Source organism: Pipistrellus hanaki (genome assembly GCF_964339955.1).
Source record: "Pipistrellus hanaki genome assembly, chromosome: 18".
NCBI lineage: Eukaryota > Metazoa > Chordata > Mammalia > Chiroptera > Vespertilionidae > Pipistrellus > Pipistrellus hanaki.
The window spans coordinates 20,618,183-20,642,778 of record NC_140520.1 but is presented as its reverse complement, the minus strand read 5'-3'; the positions used below and the strand labels follow the sequence as shown (position 1 = coordinate 20,642,778).

General features: G+C 37.9%; 1 protein-coding gene across 7 annotated transcripts in view; it reads left to right on the top strand.

The window, feature by feature from the left end:
- The first annotated feature begins 714 nt into the window (after nucleotides 1-714).
- The window catches only part of ACBD6 (acyl-CoA binding domain containing 6), a 127,850-nt gene continuing 103,968 nt past the window's right edge, over nucleotides 715-24,596 (top strand). For 3 of the 7 annotated variants that reach the window (XM_084865706.1, XM_084865703.1, XM_084865707.1), the window contains exons 1-3: nucleotides 716-1,283; nucleotides 7,250-7,314; nucleotides 10,334-10,430. In XM_084865706.1, coding sequence (XP_084721832.1) covers nucleotides 1,062-1,283; nucleotides 7,250-7,314; nucleotides 10,334-10,430 — 384 coding nt within the window. In that variant the 5' untranslated portion in view covers nucleotides 716-1,061. Of the gene's footprint in view, nucleotides 1,284-7,249; nucleotides 7,315-10,333; nucleotides 10,431-24,596 lie in introns of all 7 variants that reach the window. The other 4 variants (XM_084865709.1, XM_084865708.1, XM_084865705.1 and 1 more) reach the window with 3 other exon arrangements.

The window sequence follows — 24,596 nt, the reverse complement described above, 5'->3', positions numbered from 1 at the left end:
GCAGGAGAAAACAGAAAAGCTGAGGGTTTTTAACCGTAAAAAGTACATTTTTTGAGAACCAGTTCTGCATTCTTAGCCTCTGGGTTGGCTCTAGATGGTGATCCTCGAACATCCTTTTGTTTGCTCTTCAGGGAGTTATCAGACATACATCTGAAAGTCTGATGTAGAAGCGGGCGTTTTCGCAGGGCTGGGAAGTTCACAAGTTTCCGTTGGCAGGCCAGGTAAAAACAACAGCATCATTTCCTCATACCTCAATCAAAACTTGATTTTAGTAGTTTGACTACAGGCGTTCCGTTTTATTTCTTCAAGCCAAACTGTCCGACCGCAGATGCAGGGACCCCAGGCCTCTTTGGGGGGAATCTGGGGCACAAAATCGGGGAGGCAGGCGGGCGCGCGGGCGGAACCTTAGTCCTCACCTCTGTTTCCCGCGACTCCACCCCAATGGCTACACTGCCCAACCGAAGGCTTCCTTCCCTTACTCCCGTGGTCCATTCGGAGCGCGGTTCCGGAGTTTGAGGCTAACTTCAGCTTAAATGAGGAAGGACCACCTTCCCAAGCGAAGTCTCCCCAGCGCGGTCCCGCGAGTCCCACCCTCCGCCCCCAGGGAGGCCGCCGCCGAGCCTGGAGCCGCGCACGTGACCCCCAGCTGCGCCGAGCGTAGCCGGGCGCGTGCTCGTGCGCATGCTCGTGCGCGTGCTCAGCGTGCACGCCGCCCGCGCTCACGTCGCCCCGCCCCCGCCGCACGCCGCTTCCACTCCCGGACCGGCCGGCCGGCTGCGCTGCTGCCGGGTCCCCGCGCGGCTGGAGGGGCCCCAGCCGCCCCCAGCCCACAGTTAGTCCCAGGAAGCGGGAGGGGACAGGGGCTGCAGGGGAGGGCGGCGGAGAGGGGCGGAACCTGCCCCGGACGCCCCGGGGAAGGAGGCAGAGTGAGGGGAGGGAGGGAGCGCGGAGGAAGTGAGCCGGGGTCCGACGCCAGCGCGGGCTCCGGTCGCGGACTGGACGGCCAGGCCCCCCACCCCGAGCCGGCGTGACTCCCGACCTAGAGAGGACCGAGCGGACACATGGCCTCTTCCTTCCTGTCCGCGGGGACCACCACGGGCGACAGCGGCGGAGAGCTGAGCTCGGGGGACGACTCCGGTGACCTGGAGTCCCTCCCGAGCCCCGAGAGCGGGGCGTCGCGGAGCCTGGCCGAGCTGTTCGAGAAGGCGGCCGCGCACCTGCAGAGCCTGGTTCACGTGGCCAGCAGGGAGCAGCTCCTGTACCTGTACGCCAGGTACAAGCAGGTAAGGTCGCAGGGAAGGGGAGGATGCGGGAGAGCGACGAGAGGCCTTCTCTTTCCAACAAAAACGAATAGCAAACGAGCATGGTAAATGGCTAGTAATGAAGTGGGTGTGTTTGTGTTTTGTTTGTTTCATCTCTTAAAGATTAGCATCATTACGGACATGGAAAGGTCCTGTCTGCTCTCCTAGGAGTGATGTTTGGCGGGACACTGAGTAACAGTTTTTCCTATGTCTTCTCTGACTTGCTCAGTGACTTTGCCGCACTCAAGCTTTTACCAGCTTTAGAACCGTTACAAAATGAGGATGACAAAATTAGATTTGTCAGTCACTCTTGCCAAAGGGTCATATGGATGTAAGGTTAAAAAAGTATTGTGAAACCCAAGAGAATAATATGATTGCAATAAAAAGGGTAATGCGATAGAAAAAAAGGTATTATTACTTTTATTGTGATTAAAAAAAAAAAAAAACAAACCCTAAATACCGTAGACATGTTTTGACAGCATATGCTGAGAGAGTAGGTAACTTGCTTGAAGTCATACAGGTAAGACAGTCAGAACCAGAACTAGCTTGTAGCTCTTAATCCTAAGACTCTGAACTTTACTAGGAAATAAAAATAGTAATATTTAAGATATTTTAATATGTCATTCAAAGTTATTGGGTTAGGTATCAGAAGAAAAAATAATTGCTTTATCATAATCCACAAATACTCAGCATCTTTTATGTGCAAAACACTTGGGTGTTATGCCTACAGGGAATGCAAAGAAGCAAAAGCATCATACTTACCTTCAAGAGACTTTCGAATTTACTTGAGTCTAGATTTAAACTTGCTGACAAGCGTTGCCGACAAGCATTAAATAACAATTCAGAACTCCAGAAGCAATGACGTGCTGGATAATAGCCCATTTTATTTTATTAAAGTTTTAAAAACTTTTGCCTCTTGGTATCTATTTTTCCCTGTATTTTTTTTTTTTTAATAGTTGTGAGGTCCCTCTGTATTCCTCAACTGAATATATTGAATATAGATAAACCCCCTTTTTTTGAAGACTGATGAATATTAGTAAAATTAACCTGAGAGATACAATTGTAGACACAGGTGGTATAAATCATAGTGTTGAATGAAAATTGCCCCTGAATTGGCCTTGGAATTTGCTTTCTTGTAGAAGTTTTTTTTCTTTTTTCTTTTTTTTTCTTTCTCTTTGGTCACTTACATTAAAGTAACATTACGAGGAGATTCACTATCTAATGATTTGGAAACTGCTACTTATGATGTCTTAAAATCCTATAGTTTTATTTTCTCAGTCTTTTCTGGATCCAGAACTGAATTTTGGGATACAAAAGCTCTGCATCAGTTGGGATACTGGTCAGCTGCTGGACTTTCATTTTCAGTTCACATAACAGTCTGGAGGTAGTTGATTTAGGACTGGTACGGTGATTCTGCCTCATGAGATCATCCAGGGGCTTGGTCTTTTTCCATCTTGTAGCTCAGCCATTCCCTGAGGCAGCAGTTCTCAAATTATGGTCTGTGGACCCCAGAGAATGCCTGAGGTTTTCTCAGAGGATCTGTAAGATCATAATCATACTCAGATACTACTTACCTTCTTTCTGTGCTGTCATGGTGGATAAAACTGCTGATGCATTAGAATGAATGAAGACACTGACAGTAAATAGTACTACTAGTCATATTTCTTTGCCAACATGCACTCAAGAGTAAAAAAAGAAAAGAAAAGAAAAGAAAAGAAAACTTTCACTTAAAAATGTCTTTGTTGAAGCAGTAAAAATTATTGATTTTTATTAAATATGAATTCTGAGTGTAAATCTCTAATATTGTGTGTGATGAAAAGGGGGTACACACAAAGCTCTTGCTGCAGCCTGAATTATGTTGGCTATTTCAAGGAAAATTACTTAGTAATTTTTGAGTTGCAAACAGCTATTCACTTTTTAATTAAACGTTTTTACTGAATAGAACAACTCACAGATAAACTATGCTTATTCAGATGTGAGCATTTAGCAGAAAGTTTCTTGAAAATGATTGAAGTGAGTCTATCACTTTATCGAAAACAGCTGATGGTATTTGTTGCCAATGAGAACATTTGAGCCTGCAAGTGAAAATGAGGAGTTTGGAAAATCTGCCTCAGCAGCTTGACAGCTTCCTAATACTAAAACACTTTTATTATTATATTAGTGCTGGTTTTAATGATTGTGAACTTTTGCTATTGTATAGTGAAATGTGTCAATATTTGGAAGGTCTGCATAACTTAGTAGCCATGTTTCCTGATTATTGCATGGAGTGATGTTACACGTTATGTGTGGGTATAAAAACCTTTCAAAGTGCAAGTCAGAACAATGGATTTTAATGTAACTGAAAAATTCATTCATATGACTTCAGATTCCAGATTGCAACTAACCTTAAAGAAACTGTCACTGAGTTTTGGTGTGGCATCAGAAAAGAATATTCACAATTATCTGAAAATGCTGCTAAAATAATTCACAATTATCTGAAAATGCTGCTAAAATAATTCACAATTATCTGAAAATGCTGCTAAAATTCAGCTTCACACAGATATGCTGCTTTCTTTTCTAGCAGCATATCTGTGTGAAGCTGAATTTTTTTCATATACTTCAGTCTAAGCAACATGTGGCAGTATATTGAATGCAGAAGTAGATTTCTGAGACTATATTAAGGCAGACATTGAAGAGACTTGCAAAATGTAAAACAATGTCACCTTTTTTATTCTTTTTGCTTTAGACTGATGGTTATTTTTTATAAAATTTTGTTATGTTAACATATGAGTTTATTATTTTTAAGTGAATTAATACATATTTTTAAATGTCTTCTAAAAGGTGTTCAACAAAGCACCTACTTTCCTTAATGCTAAATATCCAAACTGACCCCAGTCTACTTCTCAGGGATCTTCTAAATATTAGTAGCTATAACCCACATAAAACAAAAGCTCTTTGGGATCCTCAGTTTCTAAGAGTGTAAAGCAGTGTTTCCCAAACTTCTCTCATGATGAGAATCACCTGGTGGAGTTGTTAAAACACAGATTCCTGAATCCCAACTAAGAAGTGCTAAACTAGAATTTTTGGGAACATATAGGTAAAATTGTATACTTAACTAGTGCTCTAAGACAGATGTTATATACAGAGCACTAAGTTAGGTATGCAATTTTACCTATATGTTCCCAAAAATTCTAGTTTAGCACTTCTTAGTTGGGATTCAGGAATCTGTGTTTTAACAACTCCACCAGGTGATTCTCATCATGAGAGAAGTTTGGGAAACACTGGTGTAAAGGGATCATGAGATTGAAAAGTTTGAGAACTGCTGCCCTAAGATCCTCTGTCCATGGCTCACCATCAGCACAGGCATGATTTAGCCCATGCAAAGGGAAAGGGAAGGTCAAGCCTTTTTTTTTCTTTCTAAGAAAGACATTTATATAATTTTTACGCACAGTTAGTTCCTTGTGCCTGGACAAGAGTTGCATGGCTATTTGTAATGTTTCAGTGGATGACCATGTGTTTGGCTGAGACTTCTATTACTGTAGGAGAAATGGAGAATAGATAATAGTTTTTGTTTTTGCATCTGGCTGAGGTCTGGTTAAAAAAACAACAACAATAATAATGATGATGATAACTATTTTTATAATGTCCAGTAGTTAATCTCATTTAATATTTCTGTCATTTCAGTAGTACAGTGGTTTTAGAGATGCCAGAACTGAAGCCTAGATTCTGTGTAACATATATAATAATGTTAATAGTAAAGGAATATTGGATTGTGGAGTCAAGCAGTCCTGGATTCAAATCCTGACGGCTGATTAGCATTTCCTAATGTGTAGAGTGCAACAACCCTCCTCAGCTGCTCTGTACTCATTTATAAAAGGTGTTGTAATGGCAAACCTAACGGGATTGTTGTGTGGCTCGTTTGATATAACATGGGAGGAGCTTTCTTACACCAAATGCAGCTGCTGCTCTCTCACCTCTGTGTCCCTTCATAACAGGGCTGTACACTTTAGTAACAATCGGATGAGTTGTGTCAAACTGCTAAGCAAATGATAGGGCCTATAATTGTTATATTTCAGAGATGGATGGGATCATTGTGGACTGAAAGGGTTCTTAGGATCTGAACCTTGTGTAGGAGGTGTAGCATTTTGGAAAGATCAGGGAAGAAGGGAAAGCATTTGTGATGAGGGGAATTACATTGAGCAAAACTCAATAAAAATCCCTAAGGCAGTGAGTAGAACAGTCTGGTTAGCAAGTAGACCATCGTTTTGATTTTAGCAAAAATTCAAGTGTAGAAGAGTAATAGGAGTTAGTGAGAAGATCCCTGAGAAGTGGATTGGAGTCAGATTGGATATTTAGCATTAGGGAAAGTAGGTGTTTTGTTGAACACCTGCTTAATATATTCACTCTGTAGTCAAAAAGCTTGTTTACCTTAAGTTAGGCACTATATTAGGTGCAATGATTGAGTTATATCAACATACATTCAGTCCCCTGTGCCTGAGTTTCTTGCAGGCTATAGGATGAGACTTTACACAAAACTTTCTAACACAAAATTAAAGTGAAAAGTACTGTCATAGATTGTATTATATAGAGTAAGTGCTATGAGAGTTTATCAGAAAGGGAGATCACTCTGGCAATGGGAATCAGGGGCAGGATAGTGAATTCTGCTCTTGTGTGAAATTCATTTATATTTGTTCACAATGAAGCTAATTTTTGCATAGTTTAATTGGATTAAAAATAAGTATTGACCACAAACAGAAAAGATTATTGTGGAATAGATAGAATTTATATTGTTGAGAAACCCTTGTAATTTTTTGCACAGCTTCCAAAATAAATTTATATTAGTTTCATTATAGGGCACTTTAAAAATAGTGTGTTTTATCTTGGAATTTGGGAGACATAAAATGCTATAGTGTTATGAGCATCAGTATACTAGTAAATAAACAGTATTATGAATTGTGATAATTCTACTTTAATGTTTGTTTATTGCAAACTTTAAAATTGTTCTGTATTATAAGTAGTAATTAGTATTGCATAATCTATATAGTTTGTCATAGATAATTTGTCTATTAACTTGGGAATGCAACTGTTTTTCACCCATATTTTTTAACATATATATATTTTTAAATATATTTTTTATTGATTTTTTACAGAGAGGAAGAGAGAGGGATAGAGAGTGAGAAACATCGATCAGCTGCCTCTTGCACACCCCCTACTGGAGATGTGCCTGCAGCCAAGGTACACGCCCTTGACCGGAATCGAACCGGGGACCTTTCAGTCCACAGGCTGACGCTCTATCCACTGAGCCAAACCTGTTTTGGCTTAACATATATTTTTATTGATTTCAGAGAGGAAGGGAGAGAGAGAGAATCATTGATTGGCTGCCTCTGCATGCCCCCTATTGGAGATTGAGCCTGCAACCTGGGCATGTGCCCTTGGTCAGAATTGAACCCGAGACCCTTTTGTCCTCAGGCTGATGCTCTATCCACTGTACCAACCAGCTAGGGCTTTCACCCATATTTTAAAGTATATTATAGTATTAGATAAATTATTTCATGCAGTAAGCAAAGCCAGCCTATATTTAGAGTTTGTTTTTGTTTGCTTTTGCAAAAATGTTATATTTTGTTACCCTAAATCTGTGGTCAGCAAACTGCTGCTCGCGAGCCACATGTGGCTCTTTGGCCCTTGAGTGTGGCTCTCCCACAAAATGCCACGGCCTGGGCGAGTCTATTTTGAAGAAGTGGCATTAGAAGTTTAATTAAGTTTAAAAATTTGGCTCTCAAAAGAAATTTCAATCGTACTGTTGATATTTGGCTCTGTTAACTAATGAGTTTGCTGACCACTGTCCTATATAGATGCACATATTTTCTAACCAGTAGTGACTAAATACACATAATAACTTTGAAAATAAAAAAAGTTTCTCTGGCATTTCTTTGAAAAATAAGTTCTTGATTTCCTCCGTCTTCATTTAGGCCAAAGTTGGAAAATGCAATACTCCGAAACCAGGTTTCTTTGATTTTGAAGGAAAGCAAAAATGGTAAGAAATTATTGGACTTTATTGGGGTTGTTGGAAATGGTTTAGGTGTTTAGGAATTTGAAATGGATGAGCAGATTAAAGAATTATTTCTATATTAATCTCCCTGCTGTAGACTGCTAAGGGCAGGCAGTTGAGAGAGAGAGATTAAAAGAATCCGATTTTAGCTAAGTCTCCTAAAGGATCTTATGCCATGATGTTGGTATGTAAGTAGTTCACAACAGAAATACATTCCTTACGTAAGAACAGCTTCTTAGTGACCATGTGAGCTCCTGCTGGAGATTTCTCTTTCCTTCATACAGGCCCCACTTCTTCCTCTGAGAAGAGCAGGTGAATCCCCAGTCCGTACTCTTCTCCCCATCCTGTTTTATCTCATCTCTAGTGCTCTTCTGTTCCTGGCCCCACCCGACACAGGAAGGAAGTGCTCACCATAATCTTTTGGGGAAAAAAGGGGAAAAAATCTGATGCTTACTTAGTTCACTCCTTTACTGAATATGTAAGAGGATTATACCCTCCCAGTTTTTTTGCTTGTAATTTTGAAGTTCCAACCTCTTAGCATTTGAGGCCTTATTTCCTCTTACCTTTTCTAAATGAAAAAAGAGGAATTGCACACAATAGGGAACCTTAGTTGTAGCAGGAAGAACTTGGAAGCATTAACCCTGGAATTAAATGTACAGAGGGTAGGGTTTTTAAAAAAAGAAACACGGTTGTAGAGAGAAGTGTTAAACAAGAATTGTAATTTTACTTTCTAGAGCAGTGCTGCTCAAAATGTGGTCTCCTGGACAGGTTGCCTGTCTGAACTGTCTGTTACCCAGCCAGAGAGGCTGAGCTTGAAGCCAAATGTAAATCCGTTACGTTACGGCATCAAGCACACTGCTTGGTTCCGCTGACCTGTTTGTGTGTGTAGGATATCTCAGTGAAGTACACGGCGCTTTGATTTTCATTCCGGCCCAAGGTTTTTTTGCTGGTGATAACGAGTAGTTCTCCGACTGCGCTTTATTACTGTTGTAGAGAATACCTGACATAACTTTTATTATGAGGTGTGCTTTTTAAAGATGTTTTGACAATTTATAACTTCATTATTTTTCTGTTTTAACTTTTTAAAATAATTTTACAAAGTTTACATTTAAAAAAATATATTTTATTGATTTTTTACAGAGAGGAAGAGAGAGAGATAGAGAGTTAGAAATATCAATGAGAGAGACTCATCGATTAGCTGCCTCTTGCACTCCCCCTACTGGGGATGTGCCCGCAACCAAGGTACATGCCCTTGACCGGAATTGAACCTGGGACCTTTCAGTCCACAGACTGACGCTCTATCCACTGCGCCAAACCGGTCTCGGCCAAAGTTTACATTTTATAACCACTCTGATATAATTCAGGCAAGAATCTAAATTGGATGCTAAAACCAGGAGATGAAAAACTATTGGGGAGCAATTTTTATTTATACTTACCCACAATTTATTTATTAATTATAAAGAAGAAAATAGGAGATAACTGCCTTTACTAAGTCCTCAGTCTTATCACCGATGATGGGACAATCTGATATTGTGCCCTCTGACGGAGTGCATTGTAAAGGACATGTCACCCATGTATTGCTCTTGACAAAATATTTAACCTTATTCTAATAATGATTAATTGCTTTTGCCATGAACACTCTTTGGTGAGGGAGCAATCAGATAAGTCCAAATGGAGGGATATTTTATAAAATAGCACATTTGGAGTCTTAAAAATATCAATGTCATAGAAGACAGAAATGCTGCCGAGACCGGTGTGGCTTAATGGATAGAGCGTCGGCTTGGGGACTGAAGGGTCCCGGGTTCGAATCCGGTCAAGGGCATGTACCTTGGTTGCGGGCATATCCCCAGTAGGGGGTGTGCAAGAGGCAGCTGATCGATGACTCTCTCTCATCGATGTTTCTAACTCTCTGTCTCTCTCCCTTCCTCTCTGTACAAAATCAATAAAATATATTAAAAAAAAAAAAAAAAAAAAAAAGAAGACAGAAATGCTAAAGATACATGAAACTCAATGCTGTGTATGAATCTTGATTGACTCCTAGTCTAGGAGAAGAAAGCTATGAAGGAAGTTATTGGCAAATCAGAAATTTTATTGCATTGATGTTAAATTTCCTGTTTGATATATGCTGGTGTATTTATGGGTAAAGTGTTAGGATGTATACAAGGAACACTCAAGAGATTCAGTGAAAATAAATTTAGAAATCTCAGAAAGGTATTATATTCATCGGAGGAGCAGGAAAGTGTTTAGAAAATGTGTGGGTTCTGGCTCACAGTGGATCAATAGGTTTACTTCCTGGTGGAAGTAAAATCGGCAAGGAAAAACCAAGAAGGAGCCTGTTTTGGCAGCTTGCAGGAAAAAAAAAACTAAAATATCACTCTAGGCTTAAATATTACTCTTGGTATTTATACTTAGGAAGTCCCTACCTTCTTACCCATTTGTGTATTCTTAACTCTGTCCTCACCAGCCCTCACTTTTGAAGTTTCTGCAGAGGCCTCAGGATCCATGACTAGCAGATTAGATAATAGCAAAAGGGGGAGATTTACTTTTTATATCTTAAATAAGAGGTTTGAGGCATTTTTCCAAGGAATGTTGTTTTGTGTGATGATTAGTTTCCATGTTACCGAAATGCTGTTAGCACAGTTAAGTTATAAAATGACCTATATACTGACCAAACATTTTCAACAGGGGTGTGAAAGTTTGTTTTGGGAAGTTATAAAATCTTAGATATTACAATGGTTTGTGGTCTTACAAAATTCAACAGATAAGCAATATATCTGGACTACTAAGATTTGATGGGAGAAGGTGATTAGAAAAAAATGTGTAAAAGGTCTTAGGTGTGGTGAGAAGATCTGTGTAGACTAAGGTAAATATAAAAAGAGAGGCTCATCTATGGCTATTATGTCTGTATCCCCAGACCTGTAAAATGCGTATGCCATTTAATAAAGAGAAACATGCTATTTGTGCTACTTACGTACTTAATGATGGGTCCTTTGGGATATTCTAGGGAAGCGTGGAAAGCACTTGGTGATGCCAGCCCGAGTCAAGCCATGCAGGAGTATATTGCAGCAGTTAAAAAATTAGATCCAGGTTGGAATACTCAGGTAAGACTTAGTGATTATAAAATCATATCTTTCTCTCAAATAAGTGTTTAAACTTATGCTTAAGTACATTCTTAAAGTTTTACCTTCTCAAATCAGTGTACAACAGTTCTTTCTCAAAGTCAGGGATGTTAACATTGATTAGGTATTATTGGCAAACTGATAGTTCATATTCAAATTTATCATCTAACTAAAGATGTTCTTTGTAATTATTTTTTAAAATTGTGATTCATTATGCAATCCAGGATCATGCATATCTTCCAGTGGTCCTGTCTCTTTAATTTCCTTTAATCTAGAGCAATTTCTCAACTTTTCTTTTTCTTTCTTGATTGTGATCTTTTTAAAGAATATAGATCAGTCATTTTGTAGAATGTCTCTTATTTTGGGTTTGTCTGATGTTTCTTCATAATTAGATTCAGATAATATATTTTTAGGGGGGATACCACAAAATGTGTCCCTCTCAGTACATTATACCAAGAGAAACATGATGTCTCTTTGTCCCAGTGTTGATTATGTTAACTTTGACCACTTGCCTAAGGTGGTATCTACCAGATTTCTCTAATGTAAAGTCCCTATTTTTCCTTTGTAATTAGTAAGTAATTTGTGGTGAGATAACTTTGAGACTACTATGTAAGTATCCTTTTCCTAATCAGATTTCACCTGCTAGGTTTTCGATTTATATATATTTAATTTCAGAGAGGAAGGGAGAGAGAGAAACATCAATGATGAGAGAGAATCATTGATTGGCTGTCTTCTGCATGCCCCCTATTGGGGATCAAGCCTGCAATCCGGGCATGTGCCCTTGACTGAAATTGAACCCTTCATTTTGACCCTTTAGTCTGCAAGCCAGTGCTCTATCCACTGAGCCAAACCAGCTGGGGTTCACCCACTAGTTTTAATATCCATTAATGATGTTCTAACTCCATCATTTATTCTACATTTGTTATTTGCCACCCACTATAAGGATGGGCTTTCCCTGCTCCCCCATTTATTTATTTATTCATTGTCAAGAACTGTGAAAGGTTTAGGATTGTACCCTACTTGCAAGCTAATAAGTTAGCCTGTTACTGTTTCTTAGATGATGGCAGAGGTACAACACTCTTGGGTCTGAGCCAAAGGACTTTATTATTCATGGCATGGCAAATTGCATGAGCTTCATTTGGTTTGCATTGGTTTCTCAAGTCCCCCAATTCCCCCAGGATGACGCAGGTGGGCCTAGATAGATTCCTGCATATGCAGTGGGTTGTGCTCTAGGGAAGGAGCACTGAGCTTTGAGAATTCACCACTTTTATAGCAGGTGGAAGCAAGCCTGTTCTCTGGCAGAGGTTGGGAAGACATTACCTCTTCCCTGAAGGTGGCTCACTGCACACAATCCTGAGAAATGGCCCAGGTGAAGAGTGGTTAGAGCCTGGCATATTAAACAAGAGTGCATAAGGACACTTATGGTCCATGGTTTATTGCCTCTCCCAACACTCATGTAGTATTTATATCAGTGTGTATTCATGGATTTTTATTTTATTCAGTGGGTTATTATTTATTACCACCATTATTTATTTGGCCTCTAGGAACCCCTTCACAATGGCTCCTGTGTCCTTTTGATATATCCCCATCATTCTTTGGGCATTTTCTTTCTGGCACAAGATGTTTCAAGATGTATTAGTTTCCTACAGTTGCCATAGGAAAGAATTACAAACTTGTACTTTGTAGTTTAAAACAACAGAAATTTACTCTCTCACAGTTCTGGAGGTAGAGGTCTGAAATCAAGGTCTGGCAGAGCCAGGCTTTCTTTGAGGGTTCTAGGGAAGAGTCCTTCCTTGCCTTGACCAGCTTCTGGTGACTCAGGTATTCCTTAGCTTGTGGCAGTGTAACTCCAATCTCTGTCACTGTCTTCACATGGCCTTCTTCCCTGTGTGTGTGTATTTAATCTCCCTCTCCTTTCTCTCATGTAGACATAGCCCCCTTCCCCTTAGACCACATATTAACTTTTTCTTCTTCAGCTTTATTGCGATAACAGTGTTTCATATTGAACCAAATATAAAATGAGGCCTTTGTCCCTTTTTTTGGTCATTTAAGGTATTATTGATCTTATTTACTCATTCATTCTATTCATTAATTGTACACTTGCATGTACAATTTATATCTCTTAAGAGCTAGGGATACAGCAGTGAACAAAAGAGAACCTTCCCTATTAAGGAGCTTGTAGTCTGGCAGGCATGAGTAATTAAATAAGTAATAGGTGTTATAATGTATTAGAAGGTGATTAGTGCTATGGAAATAAAGCAAAAGAGAAGGTTAGGATGTACAAGATGTGGGGTTCTAAATCAGATGGTCAAAGAAGGCTCATTGAAAAGGTGCCATTGAGCATGCATTTGAGATAGTGAAAGAGTGAATCATACAGTTATCTGGGGAAGGGCATTGCATATAGAAAAAACAGCCAGTGCATGTCACTCAAGCAGGCTCATGCCTTGTATGCTCTGGAAACTGCAAGGTGGACTGAATGGTATATGGTGATGTGGCAGTGGGGCAGAGAAATAGGAAACGAGGTAGGATGGAGCACATGGAATAGCCTATTATAAGGATTATGGCTTTTACTCCCAATGACAAGGGAAACACTCTGATTTTTAAGTTATAAAAGATAACAGTATTCTACGTCGTCCAGTAAATATTTTAATGAAAGTAATATAGGCATATGGAAATAATTCCAACAGAATGAAAGAATATAAAATGAAACTTTGTAAAGTTTCTTGCCCCATATTATTATATACTATTTTTAGAACTACTCTCCACTTGTGACTGTTTCTGTAATTCTGAATTGCTACATTTGTAACACTAAACTCTTCCTTTTAAAGAAATGCTTTTTATAAATTGAACATTTGTCTGACATATAAATGAGGGTTAATTTGGGTAGTTCCTACAGTTTCATTTCTGTTTATCCTCTTCCTCAACAATTTCAACTGGTGTCCCCCAAGAATTTTTAAAACATGCGATACCTGACTACTCAGAGCCACTTTGACTTCTTTTTCCTTTTATTGTGAAATTAAAAATGCTAACAGCCAACATAACAATAGCCGTCTGGTATGAATGCCCTATCTTAAACCCTATATAATAAAAGCCTAATATGCTAAGTGTCCAGTTGTCCGTTCAACCAATCAAAGTATAATTTGCTAATGATATACTAAGGCCGCTCAACTGCTTGCTATGACATGCATTGACCACCAGGGGGCAGATGCTCCAACTGGTAGTTAATTTGCTGCTGGGGTCCTGCTGAATGGGACTAAGTGAGATGGGCTGGACACGCCCTGGAGCCCTCCTGCAGTTCCTCCCTGGCCCCAATCATGCACCAGTGGCATCTCGCAGCCTGGCCTGTGCTTTCTCACAATCCGAGAACCCTCAGGGATGTCAGAAATCTGGTTTCAACTTGATCCCGCAGGCCAGGCCGAGGGACCCCACTGGTGCAAGAATTCGTGCACTGGGCCTATATAATAGAATTGCATCTTGGTTATGTTGTATAAGTTTGCATATGGTTGGTTAATTCTGGGTATCAGAAAATCTTATGTATAAGTATAGGCACCTGCTTTTTTTTTTTTAACAAGTCACTTTGGAGCCAAAAGAGTGGTTGATTGCTATTATCTTTTTTTGGTAAATGAATCAAAATTATACCTATTATTTTGTGTCAGATTAGCAAAAAAGTATGATATATTTTTTGGTGTGCCACAGAATTTGAGTAATTTGTTTATGTATGCCATGAGATGAAAAAGGTTGAAAATCGCTGCTCTACCTCCATTTCTACTCACATCTGTAAAACCTCTTATGACCACTGGAGGGAGCAAAGTTCATTATAAAAAAGGATTTCATTCTTAGGAATTCTAGGGCTTTCTGTGTGTTTCAATAGTATTGTTAATACCTTGGTTCTCACTAACGAGTGTCTTACTCCCCCCTTTTCTTAATCCCTTAGATCTTTAAAATTTATATATTTACATGGGATCTTATTAGTAACTTTATTTCTCTTCACTTTACTGCTCTGATAACTCTTAGACCAGCATCATTGTATTATATTTGTGTATTGTTAGTGAAGGTAAATAGTATAAATGGGAGAACTCACACTTTTGTTCTGATAGCCATATAAGTGGTTATTAGCTATCCAGTAGCCATCTGGCCTTTTTGTAAAACCTGAGCTATTCATCATTGTCAGGTTATCTTTTACCTATAAAAAGTCATTGAATATCAGAGTAGATAAATTCATACATGTAGTGTATTTACCTATAAAGCTAGTCATAGCTTTTGAAATTTCTATTTTAAAAATAGTTAGATAGGTTTTTTTTGCCCAGAAAATGATCCTTGATTTTGTTCTCATCATTCAGATTTAATTTTTGTCACCTATCAGGTATTAGTATTGAATTGGGTTTCTTTTCACTAAATGCCTTATGCTAGAGATTTATTCTTTAAGGTACATTTTTTTTTTTCATGTATTGCTCTCATCTCAGAAAGAACCTCATGTAACCCGTAACCTTTACACTTGCTAGTACTACATGTAGCCTATAGGCTTCTCAAAGCCTAAGACCATGTTGGATTCATCTTTTGTGTCCTGGCCGTACTGCCTACAAGATGTAGCACAGGACCCAGGTGCCTACTAAATAATTCTTAGATTATTCTAATGTTCTTTACATTTTTCTCTTATCACCTATTTCTAAACATCTCCTGGCTCCTTTCTTGTTTCTTCAAGATCCAGGGCATAACTTATGCTCAGTATTTGGGGGATTGCTTTGTTTAATTCAGCTACCATTTATAGAGCACATGCGAGATGCTTTTAATTTCTAAAAAAGACCTGCCTGGAAGTAAATAGAAAATTCAGCATTTATGGTTAAAAGAGATTAAAATATACCCACATAGAGAAAATGAATTTTGAATTAAGATTTAAATGTTCGCCACTTTTAAGGTGATATGAATATTTTGAAGCAGATACCTGCATGATTAAATATTGTTTTTCCCAAAGATTTAGCCTGTATTGATGTTTCTCCCTACCATCTTAACGGTTTTAACTACAGCCTATGTTGATTCTAAAATTCCTTTTTAGCCCTGACCTTTTTCTGTGTGATCAGGGCTCAGTTTTTAGACCAGGGTCACAAAAAAATGTATTTTAAAAAGTAAAATGCCTCAGGGACCAAGCCATTAAGATAAATGAGTAAAGTTGGCTGGAGTTTGTATACAGTCATAGCAGTTGTGGCTTATAGCAGAGTGCGTGCCCTGCACTATTTAAACAGGGGAATTCAACTTTAGCTCCAGCCCCTTATTACTGTGAGTGCCCAGTAGGGCCAGATCGGATATGAAATATAGTTTTTATGTGAAACCTCTTGGTTCTTAAATGTGAGCCATATCTTTTATTCCCTATCTTATTTAATGGTACTGCCATATACCTATTTAGTTCAAGTGAGAAACCTAGGCGTAATCCCTGAACTTTCCTTATCACTTCTTAGTGGCCTAGTTACCAAGTTTCACTAGTTTTACCTTATAGTTTACATCTACCAGTTTCTTTCCCTCCCTATTACTTTAATCTTCATATGTCATCATCTCTTAGCTAGGTGTTGCAATACCTCCTACATGTTATCCCTATTTTGTATTGGTTCCATTCATTCCTGTCTTCAACATTGCTTATACGTGGCTTATTTTAAATACACATGGAATCTTGGGTGAGCCAGAGGGAAGGAGATACTTTAAAAGAGGTTGAAGAATATTTGCAATAGACAATTCTTCAGAATAAATCTGTTTTTGAAAAAGATCTTTATGGAGTAGAAGGATTTTCAATAAAAAACAAGGCAGGAAAATCCAGAATTCCTAGTCTGGATTAATATTGTTGAGATTTAGGTAAATTGAATTGTCTATAGAGGGCAGTGTTTCTCAGTTTAAAGTTACTATAACTTCCTATGAAGATAAAATGCACTTATATTGTGTTTATTTTGTGTTTTTGTTTCCTTTATAGATACACATTATAGTAAGGTTAGAAATTAAAATTCTTAGCTATAAGTAATAAAATATAATGTTTTAATGAAAGATAACTATATAGTCTCAATATAAAGAACATTATTTTTCCTATCCAAAAATATCTGGTCTTAGAATTATAGATGAGAACCAAAATTGAGAAAATATTTTGTTTTATTCAAGTCATAAAAGAAAAATAAGATACATAAATTTCATTTGGTAATTCAAGTTTATTAGAAATTTTAAAGAAAATTGGTATCTTGTATAACTGAAATTTTCTTTTACAAAAGAAATCTCTTTTTTTTTTTTTTTAATATATTTTATTGATTTTTCACAGAGAGGAAGAGAGAGGAACAGAGAGTTAGAAACATCGATGAGAGAGAATCATCGATCAGCTGCCTCTTGCACACCCCCTAATGGGGATGTGCCCGCAACTCAGGTACATGCCCTTAGCCGGAATCGAACCTGGGACCTTTCAATCCGCAGGCCGACGCTCTATCCACTGAGCCAAACCGGTTTCGGCTACAAAAGAAATCTTAATATACTTCCCATTTTATAACTTTTTAAAGAGAAATATGCATCAGATTTGTTTCAAGTTGGCTTTGCAGCTTTGTATTTTTCCTTCACAACATACCGGTAGTATTCTTGTATTTCTCACTGAATATAAGTTTGTATTAATGGAGTTATTAATAAACTAGAGGCCCAATGCACAAAATTCGTGCATGGGGGGCGGGGTCCCCTCAGCCCAGCCTATACCCTCTCCAATCCAGGTCCCCTTGGGGGATGTCTGGGAATTGGGCCTAAACTGGCAGGTAGACATTCTTCTCACAGTCCTGGACCGCTGGCTCCTAATCCCTCACCTGCCTGCCTGCCTGGTTGCCCCTAACTGCCCCCCCCCCACCCCCCGCCGGCCTGGTCACCCCTAACTGCCGCCCTCCCCAATGGCCTGGTCATACCTTACTCCTCCCCTCCCCCACCCCCCCCCCCCCCCGACTGGTTGCCCCCAGCTGCCGACCTCTGCAGCTGGTCACACCTAACGGCCCCCCCCCCCCCCCCCCCCCCCAGACAGCCTGGTTGCCCCATGCAGCCTGCTATTCAGTTTGGTTGTCCCTCACTAACCCCCCCTGGTCATAGGCAGCCATCTTTTTGAGGGCGTGAGGGTCAATTTGCATATTACCGCTTTATTATATAGAATTAGAAATTGTAAAATAATAGCAAAGTTGTCTTTTTCTTTTTTAAAAAATTTATTTTATTGATTTTGTACAGAGAGGAAGGGAGAGAGATAGAGAGCTAGAAACATCCATGACAGAGAGTCATCGATCAGCTGCCTCTTGCACGCCCCTTCCTGGGGGTATGCCTGCAACCAAGGTACATGCCCTTGACTGGAATCGAACCCGGGTCCCTTCAGTCCCCAAGCCGACGCTCTATCCATTGAGCCAAACCGGTTTCGGCTGTCTTTTTCTTTATTCTGAAACAAAAGTCTCCATAATATTTTTGTGAGAATTTGCAGAGTTTGGAAGTATTTGGAAATACTACATTTATGTGGAGATTTACAGTGAGAAATCTCAACATGGAGTAATATAATTTCAGAATTTTAATTTTATTATGTATAACTGTATATGTACATATAAACAGGTATCAATATAGACATTAATTAACCTTTTAATGCAAGTATAAGGTTAAGAGAAATATTTTAATCATGTAAATCCAAAGCTTCTGTTGTGGTGATAGTGTATTAATTTGTCATGTGCATGTGTACATGTTGTGTGTGTGTGTTTTTAAATGTCCTTCATACTACCTACTATTATTTAGCATCTAACATCAATAGTATGATGGTGTTATTAAGAAATTAAATAACATTTAAAAACTAAAAAATAGCAAAGTTGTGCCTGCATTTGGTATTAACATTGCATCTCAATCCTCTCTATTGTGTACTTTACCAAAAAAATGTTTGGACAATTTAGTATATCACCATTTTAAAGTTTTTAAAATTCTTAACATTTTGGATATTACAGTTTTATATTATAAACCTAGATAAGTTCTAAATTTGATCTCCCTTTGTATCCTCCAAATTTGTATCATGTACAAAACTTTTATATATTGAGAGACTGAATTTTTAAATGTCTAGTTATTTTGTACAATAGTTGACTAAATAGTTTTTATTACTATTTTAATCCTGTGTCCTTTCTACATGTTGGTTTTTATAGTCCATGAAGCATTTCTCTTATGTTTTATTCTGTGGGATTATTCTATATTTTTGTTCTTTAATCAGTACTGCACTAGATTTCTAGATTTCTAAGTGCTATAGTCTTTGTTTTCTTTTTAGATCTATTTGTGTTGTAAAACTAGAGGTGACTATGTTAATTTGTCCTTTGAGATTCACTTGAGCTTAGATTTATTGAGCCTTTCAGGTTGCATTACTTAGCATAAAGTAATGCTGTAATCCTGCCGAAATCTTATAATAATAATGATTAATTATATGTCATCTGAAATTTTTAAAGAATTTATGCACTTTGTGATTTCCCCAGTAAATTCAAGATTCCAAATCACTTAGTTTTACTTCTTTTCTCTAGCATTTCTGCTGATTAATCCAAAATAATGAAATCATGCAGTATCATTATTGTTATAAAGCATTTGTTTGTATGAAAGTAGTAAACGCTATGCTGCTCACTTTCCTAGGCCACTTTCTTTTTTTCCTGTGATTTAGAAAAAAAATAGTGAATTAGAAGATTTTATGATTTTCAAAATTATTATTGATGAAAACACACACACACACACACACACACACACACACACACCTATACCTTTGTGTTTGTGATATCTTCAAAAAATTTTTAAATTGGGATTGTTTTCCTTTACCAACAACTAACCTCCTTAGGCTTTATCTGGAGTTTCCAGGGATGGCTGATGGGGTGCTTCAGCTGACTTCCCTAAGTCATGATGCTGTTTTGTCATTTTCAGCTACTCTGAGTCATTCATGTCTATCATTAAGGTGTAAAGCAGCATTTTTTCCACAGTCTAGCTTTTTGCCAAGTGTCATCTAGGAATGTAAGTCAACTCTGAGTAATGAAGTAATGGAAGAATTAACACATTTGGAATGTAAACATGTTATGTTATAGGATATGTTAACTTAAAGAACTGTTTGACACTGTCCTTGGAACCTCCTCAGGTCAGGTCTTGGTATGTGTATGTGTGAGTTCCTTAAGTTTCAGCACATCAGAAATAATATCATGAAAAGCATAACTTTAGAATTAGAAATGTAAATAGGTTTCTGTGTTTGAGAGTGGGTATGTGTCTCTGTATGTGTGCATCTTTAAGAGGTTTTTAAGGAAATACATTTGTATTAACCTCTACTAAGGCTAAAAACCATGTATTTTTAATAATTTGTTTTCATTTTTGTGCTGTAGTCTTTTTTACTACTTTATGCTTGTTGGAAAAGAGTGAAGTCACTTATCTCCTTTTTCCCAAGATTAATTTTAGATTATTTAAATAATTTAGGCTCAAGAAAATATACAGTTGCAAATTTCTATTAAGTTATTTTCACGGATTAATGCAAAATGCTCTAAAATTTTGGAAAACTTAGAATATACTTCTATTCAAATAACACATTTTTAAGAAATGGGTTTATTTTAACCAAAAAAATGGTTAAGTATTTTAACCCACCTCCACACAATGACATTTGGTTTAAAGGCCATTTCAATCACATACCTTAAAAATCTAATCACCATAACTTTACATAGACCTTTAAAAATTTTTTTATAGTAAGCACACGCAGAGTGGTCTTTTAATGCCTGGATATTATAAGATGCTTTGGATAAAGCACTTGTTTGTATGAAAAAAGTAAACGCTATGCTGCTCACTTTCCTAGGCCACTTTCTTTTTTTCCTGTGTATTGGAGTTCCTCGTCAACTGTGTAAATATAGAATCATGGAGGCTTGAGAATTGCTAGGTATTTGAAATGTAATATATAACCTCGAATAAGTGTGTTTTATAGATAGCCCTCATTTCATGCAGAGGCCTGTATTTAAATAATTCATATCATTGCTATTCTAAATAGTGCTTTTGCAGTCAAACATCTGAAAGGTGATTGACTTTCCCCCCATAGCTCCATAATTTATAAGAAAACATAAAATGAAAAGACTAAACCAAGATGATTTTGGTACATTGTATAATCTTAATATTAATATAGAGAATACAGGCTGTCTGTTAAAAATAGAGTGGTTAACTTACTGATAAACTTAAATTTCATAAGGTAACTCCTTTTTATTGTTCAGTTTGTGTTTTTTTGCATTTAATTTGTAGGTGTTGGGTATCTTTGATTTTATGTCCTTTGAGAAATTTATGATCGGGTACTTTATTTATGACATCGTAGCCTCAGCTTAGGCAATTGATTGAAATACAATGTAGGGCAATTTAGTATGTATTTTTCTAAAAGCTTAAATTAGGAAAATGAACCAACAGTGCAAATGTGAGTTATTTTGGAGTAAGGTAAGAAGGCAATGGTAGATTAATTTCTTTATACTTCTTTTGGTCTTTTAGAATCTTATTTACAATATTTGATATAATTTGCTTTTAGAAATTTGTAGTATATTGTCATATTTTAAAGTTGTTAAGGAAGATTATAATTCACTGAGATTATATATGTAGAAAAGAGTTTGTAAACTATAGAGTATAATGCCAATAAGTTATTTTTATTATACCAACTATAATATTTACAGGGGCAAGAATTTTATTAATATGCTACCAAAAATAAATGGGATATAATGTTAGTGTAACTGGGGAAGTTAGCGAGTGATAACATGGCACATGGTAGAGGGTGTTGGATAAATGACTAGGTTGAAATTATAGAAAAATTATTCAGAGGGAAAAGTTAATACATTTCCTTTTGTGTGTGTGTGTGTGTTTGTGTTTGTGTGTGTGTGTGGCTGCAAACCCTGAATCATAAAGAACTGATTTAGTTAAGTCTTAAGTCGTATTCCTTTAATTTAGTGTTGGAAAATACAGTTTTTGTCCATATATATCGAATCTGTTGGCTGTATGAATTAGATTTTGTTAACCAAGTTGAAAATAAATATGTTCATTGAAAAGAAATATATTTCAAAGGTTTGAGTTTGAAACACTGAATGCTACAATGTTTTCATTCTGTCTATAGAGTAATCCTCTTGTGGATGCAATGCAGTTATTCCCATCACAATGCATGTGAAGTAAGACTCTGAGCTATTTGACACAATTTATAATTTGAGACCAAAAATATTAGTAATATTGCAGCTTTATAGTTAGAGCTACTAGATGTTTATTGGTCTTTCAGTATTTAGAGTATGGCAGAGGTGAAAGAGAGTAGGTTGACTATTGGGTACAATTAAAATACCAAATTTAAAAAATACATGCTCGGGGTAATTGAAAGGGAAAAAGAAGCATAAGAAGAAATAGATTTTTATAACAAATTTGGAGTTGACCTTCTAGATGCCTGTCTTTGTATGGAAAGGTTTTGTTTTGGAGATGGCTATTTATTTACTAGAGGTCCATTGCATGAAGATATTTGTACAATAGGCCTTCCTTCCCTTGGCTTCCAGCACCGGTTTTCCTCTGGCATCTGGGAACCAGGCCTTCCCTCCTATTGGAAGTCTGCTGTCTGGGCTGCAGACTCCGGAGTTTGCACTCTGTCTTCACTGCGGCCAGAGTGCCGCTCCTGTAGATCCCTTTGCCCCCTGCCCTTCCTTTCATAGCAGGCTTCCTGTCCTGCTTGGCCACTCTGTGCCTGGAGCAGCTGGGCGGCCACCATCTTTGTCCTAATTTGCATAGTCCCTCCTGTTTGGCAGGTGGGTGTAGTGGAGTGATGGTCAATTTGTATGTTTTTCTTTTATTAGTGTAGATTTATGACAGTATTACAGATGATTCCCTTTCCCCCTCCACCTAGCCCCTGGCCCATCCCATACCTTCCCCACACTATTGTCTATGTCCATGGGTTATACATATACCATATTTTCCAGCATATAAGATGACTTTTGAAATGAAAAAAAAGTCAACCAAAAATTGGGGGCAAAAGACCAAAATTGCACAAAAATTACCTGCAGATCTTGACGGCAAAGTAAGTATTTTCTTTGAAGTGGGGGGGTAGTCTTATACAGCGAATATAGGCCTAAACCTATGTTTTAACTGTAAAATTAGGGGGTCGTCTTCTACGCCGGAAAATACGGGTATGCTCTTTGGTTGGAGATGGTTATCTTATGGTAAAAGAATTTAAACTGGTACTGGTAGTGAGGCTAGATTGGCTTGGAGAAGGGTCAGTGTTCTGACCAATACTGAAGTATTCTGGAAGGAAATGCCAACTTTTCTCATATGCCTAAGTTTCCCTAATTGTGTGAAATATAATGATGGAAACCAGGTATAAGGAAATTGTCATGTTCTTGCCTTGTTCTTTTCTGTTATAGCTGCAGGCAGAATAACCAGTGAAGGTTTTATGATACTGTATTTAAGCTCATTAAATAGTTTAAGTATATTGACTCATAGATAACTTGAAGTAACTTTAGGAAATAGGGCAGACCTGAAAGTAACAGAATCTTGTAGTTTGATTAATTAAAACTCCTAATGGAAGGGTGAGAAATTACACCTGAAGTTTATATGAATAAGCCAAGCCCAGAAGAAATACAAATCCAATGACTAGTGAAAGATGCAGAATCTCACTACTAATCAAGAAATGTAAGATACAATAGTGTATACTTTCTTTTCAGCTGATAGGTTGACTTAATAGGCTGCTGGCAAAGCATGAGGAAATCACAGGCATGTACTTTCATTGGAGTGTGAATTGACAGCAGTCATGTAGGGGATGGCTTCTTTGCCTTCTGAAGCCACCTATACATTTAGCCTCCTTTGTTGTGAGGACTAGCTTCAGCAGGGCCTCCGAACTAAGCAGAGTCATGGAAGTTTTGATTCCTATCTCTTCCAGGCTGGTGATGGGACGGGTTGTGTGTGGTAGAAGCTCTATCTCCAGCAGTTGCTTGGAGGTTTTAGGTCACAAGCCTGGTTGGGATGGAGGTAGACGGGCAAACTTTGACCAAGGAAAGGCAGGAAATGGGAGGGAACTGGAAGTGAAATAGCTTTTTCTTTCTTCCTATTCTGAGACCTTGTGGTTCCTTTATCCTGTGTGACCTAGCTCAGTCTAGCCAGCTCAGTAACCGTACTGTCTTTTACTTGCTTTTTCTCCTTTCCTTCCTTTACCTCTCACTCTTCATATCCTGGTATTTCACCTCCTAAGATTTCCTGAGCTTGTTCTTTAGGAAGAGGAAGAAGATATATAATAGATAAAAATTATGATCAACAAATACGTAACTATCAACAAGTAAAACTAAAAACCAAGGGAATTAAAAAAACCTGATGAACAATATTAACTGGTGAATATAATAGAATCAGAGTTATGGAAGGGGAGTGGACTGACGATTCTCAGAGGGGAAAAGGGGAGTGGGGGGTGCGTGAAGAGCCTGAACAAAAACTGTGCACCTATGGATGAGGACAATGGGGGGTGGGGAAAGGGCAGAAGGTGGGGTGAGACCCTGGTGGAGGAGAGCAATGGAGGGGGGAAAAATGAGGAACATTTGTAATAATATGAACAATAAAGATTTATTAAAAAAAAAAAAAAGATTTCCTGAGCTTGCAAGCTTTACCTCAGGTTTTTTTCTTTAAGGAATATAGGCTAAGCCACTAACCATCCCACTTCTGAGCCTCTATTTCACAAAAGTATTTGGAAGTTCTAGAAGATATATGTATGTAGACATACACTGCAGGTTGGAAACCATCTAAATGGTCATCAGTAGGGAAATGGTTAGATAATGATATGTAATAGAATACTTTCTAGCAATAAAAGAATGATATAGAAAGTTATTCATGATATATTATGTGAGGTAACGTGCAGTTCATTATGCTTAGTTTGACCCCATTTTGACAAATTAGGTCACTAGACAAATCAGGTGTGTTTGTGCCCATATGTGGTTTTCAGAATTTTCTTCTGGGTAAATCTGTGACTGCAAACTGAGCCAGAGTTGCTTCATAATAAAGGATGAAAACAAAATATGAGTATATTACTCCATGGGATTTGGAGGGAACTTTAAAATCTATGTAGATTATACTTTTCCTTTAATAGTATTTACTAACATTATAATTGACTTCCTCTAAACTTGAAGCTCTAAAAGTTTAAGA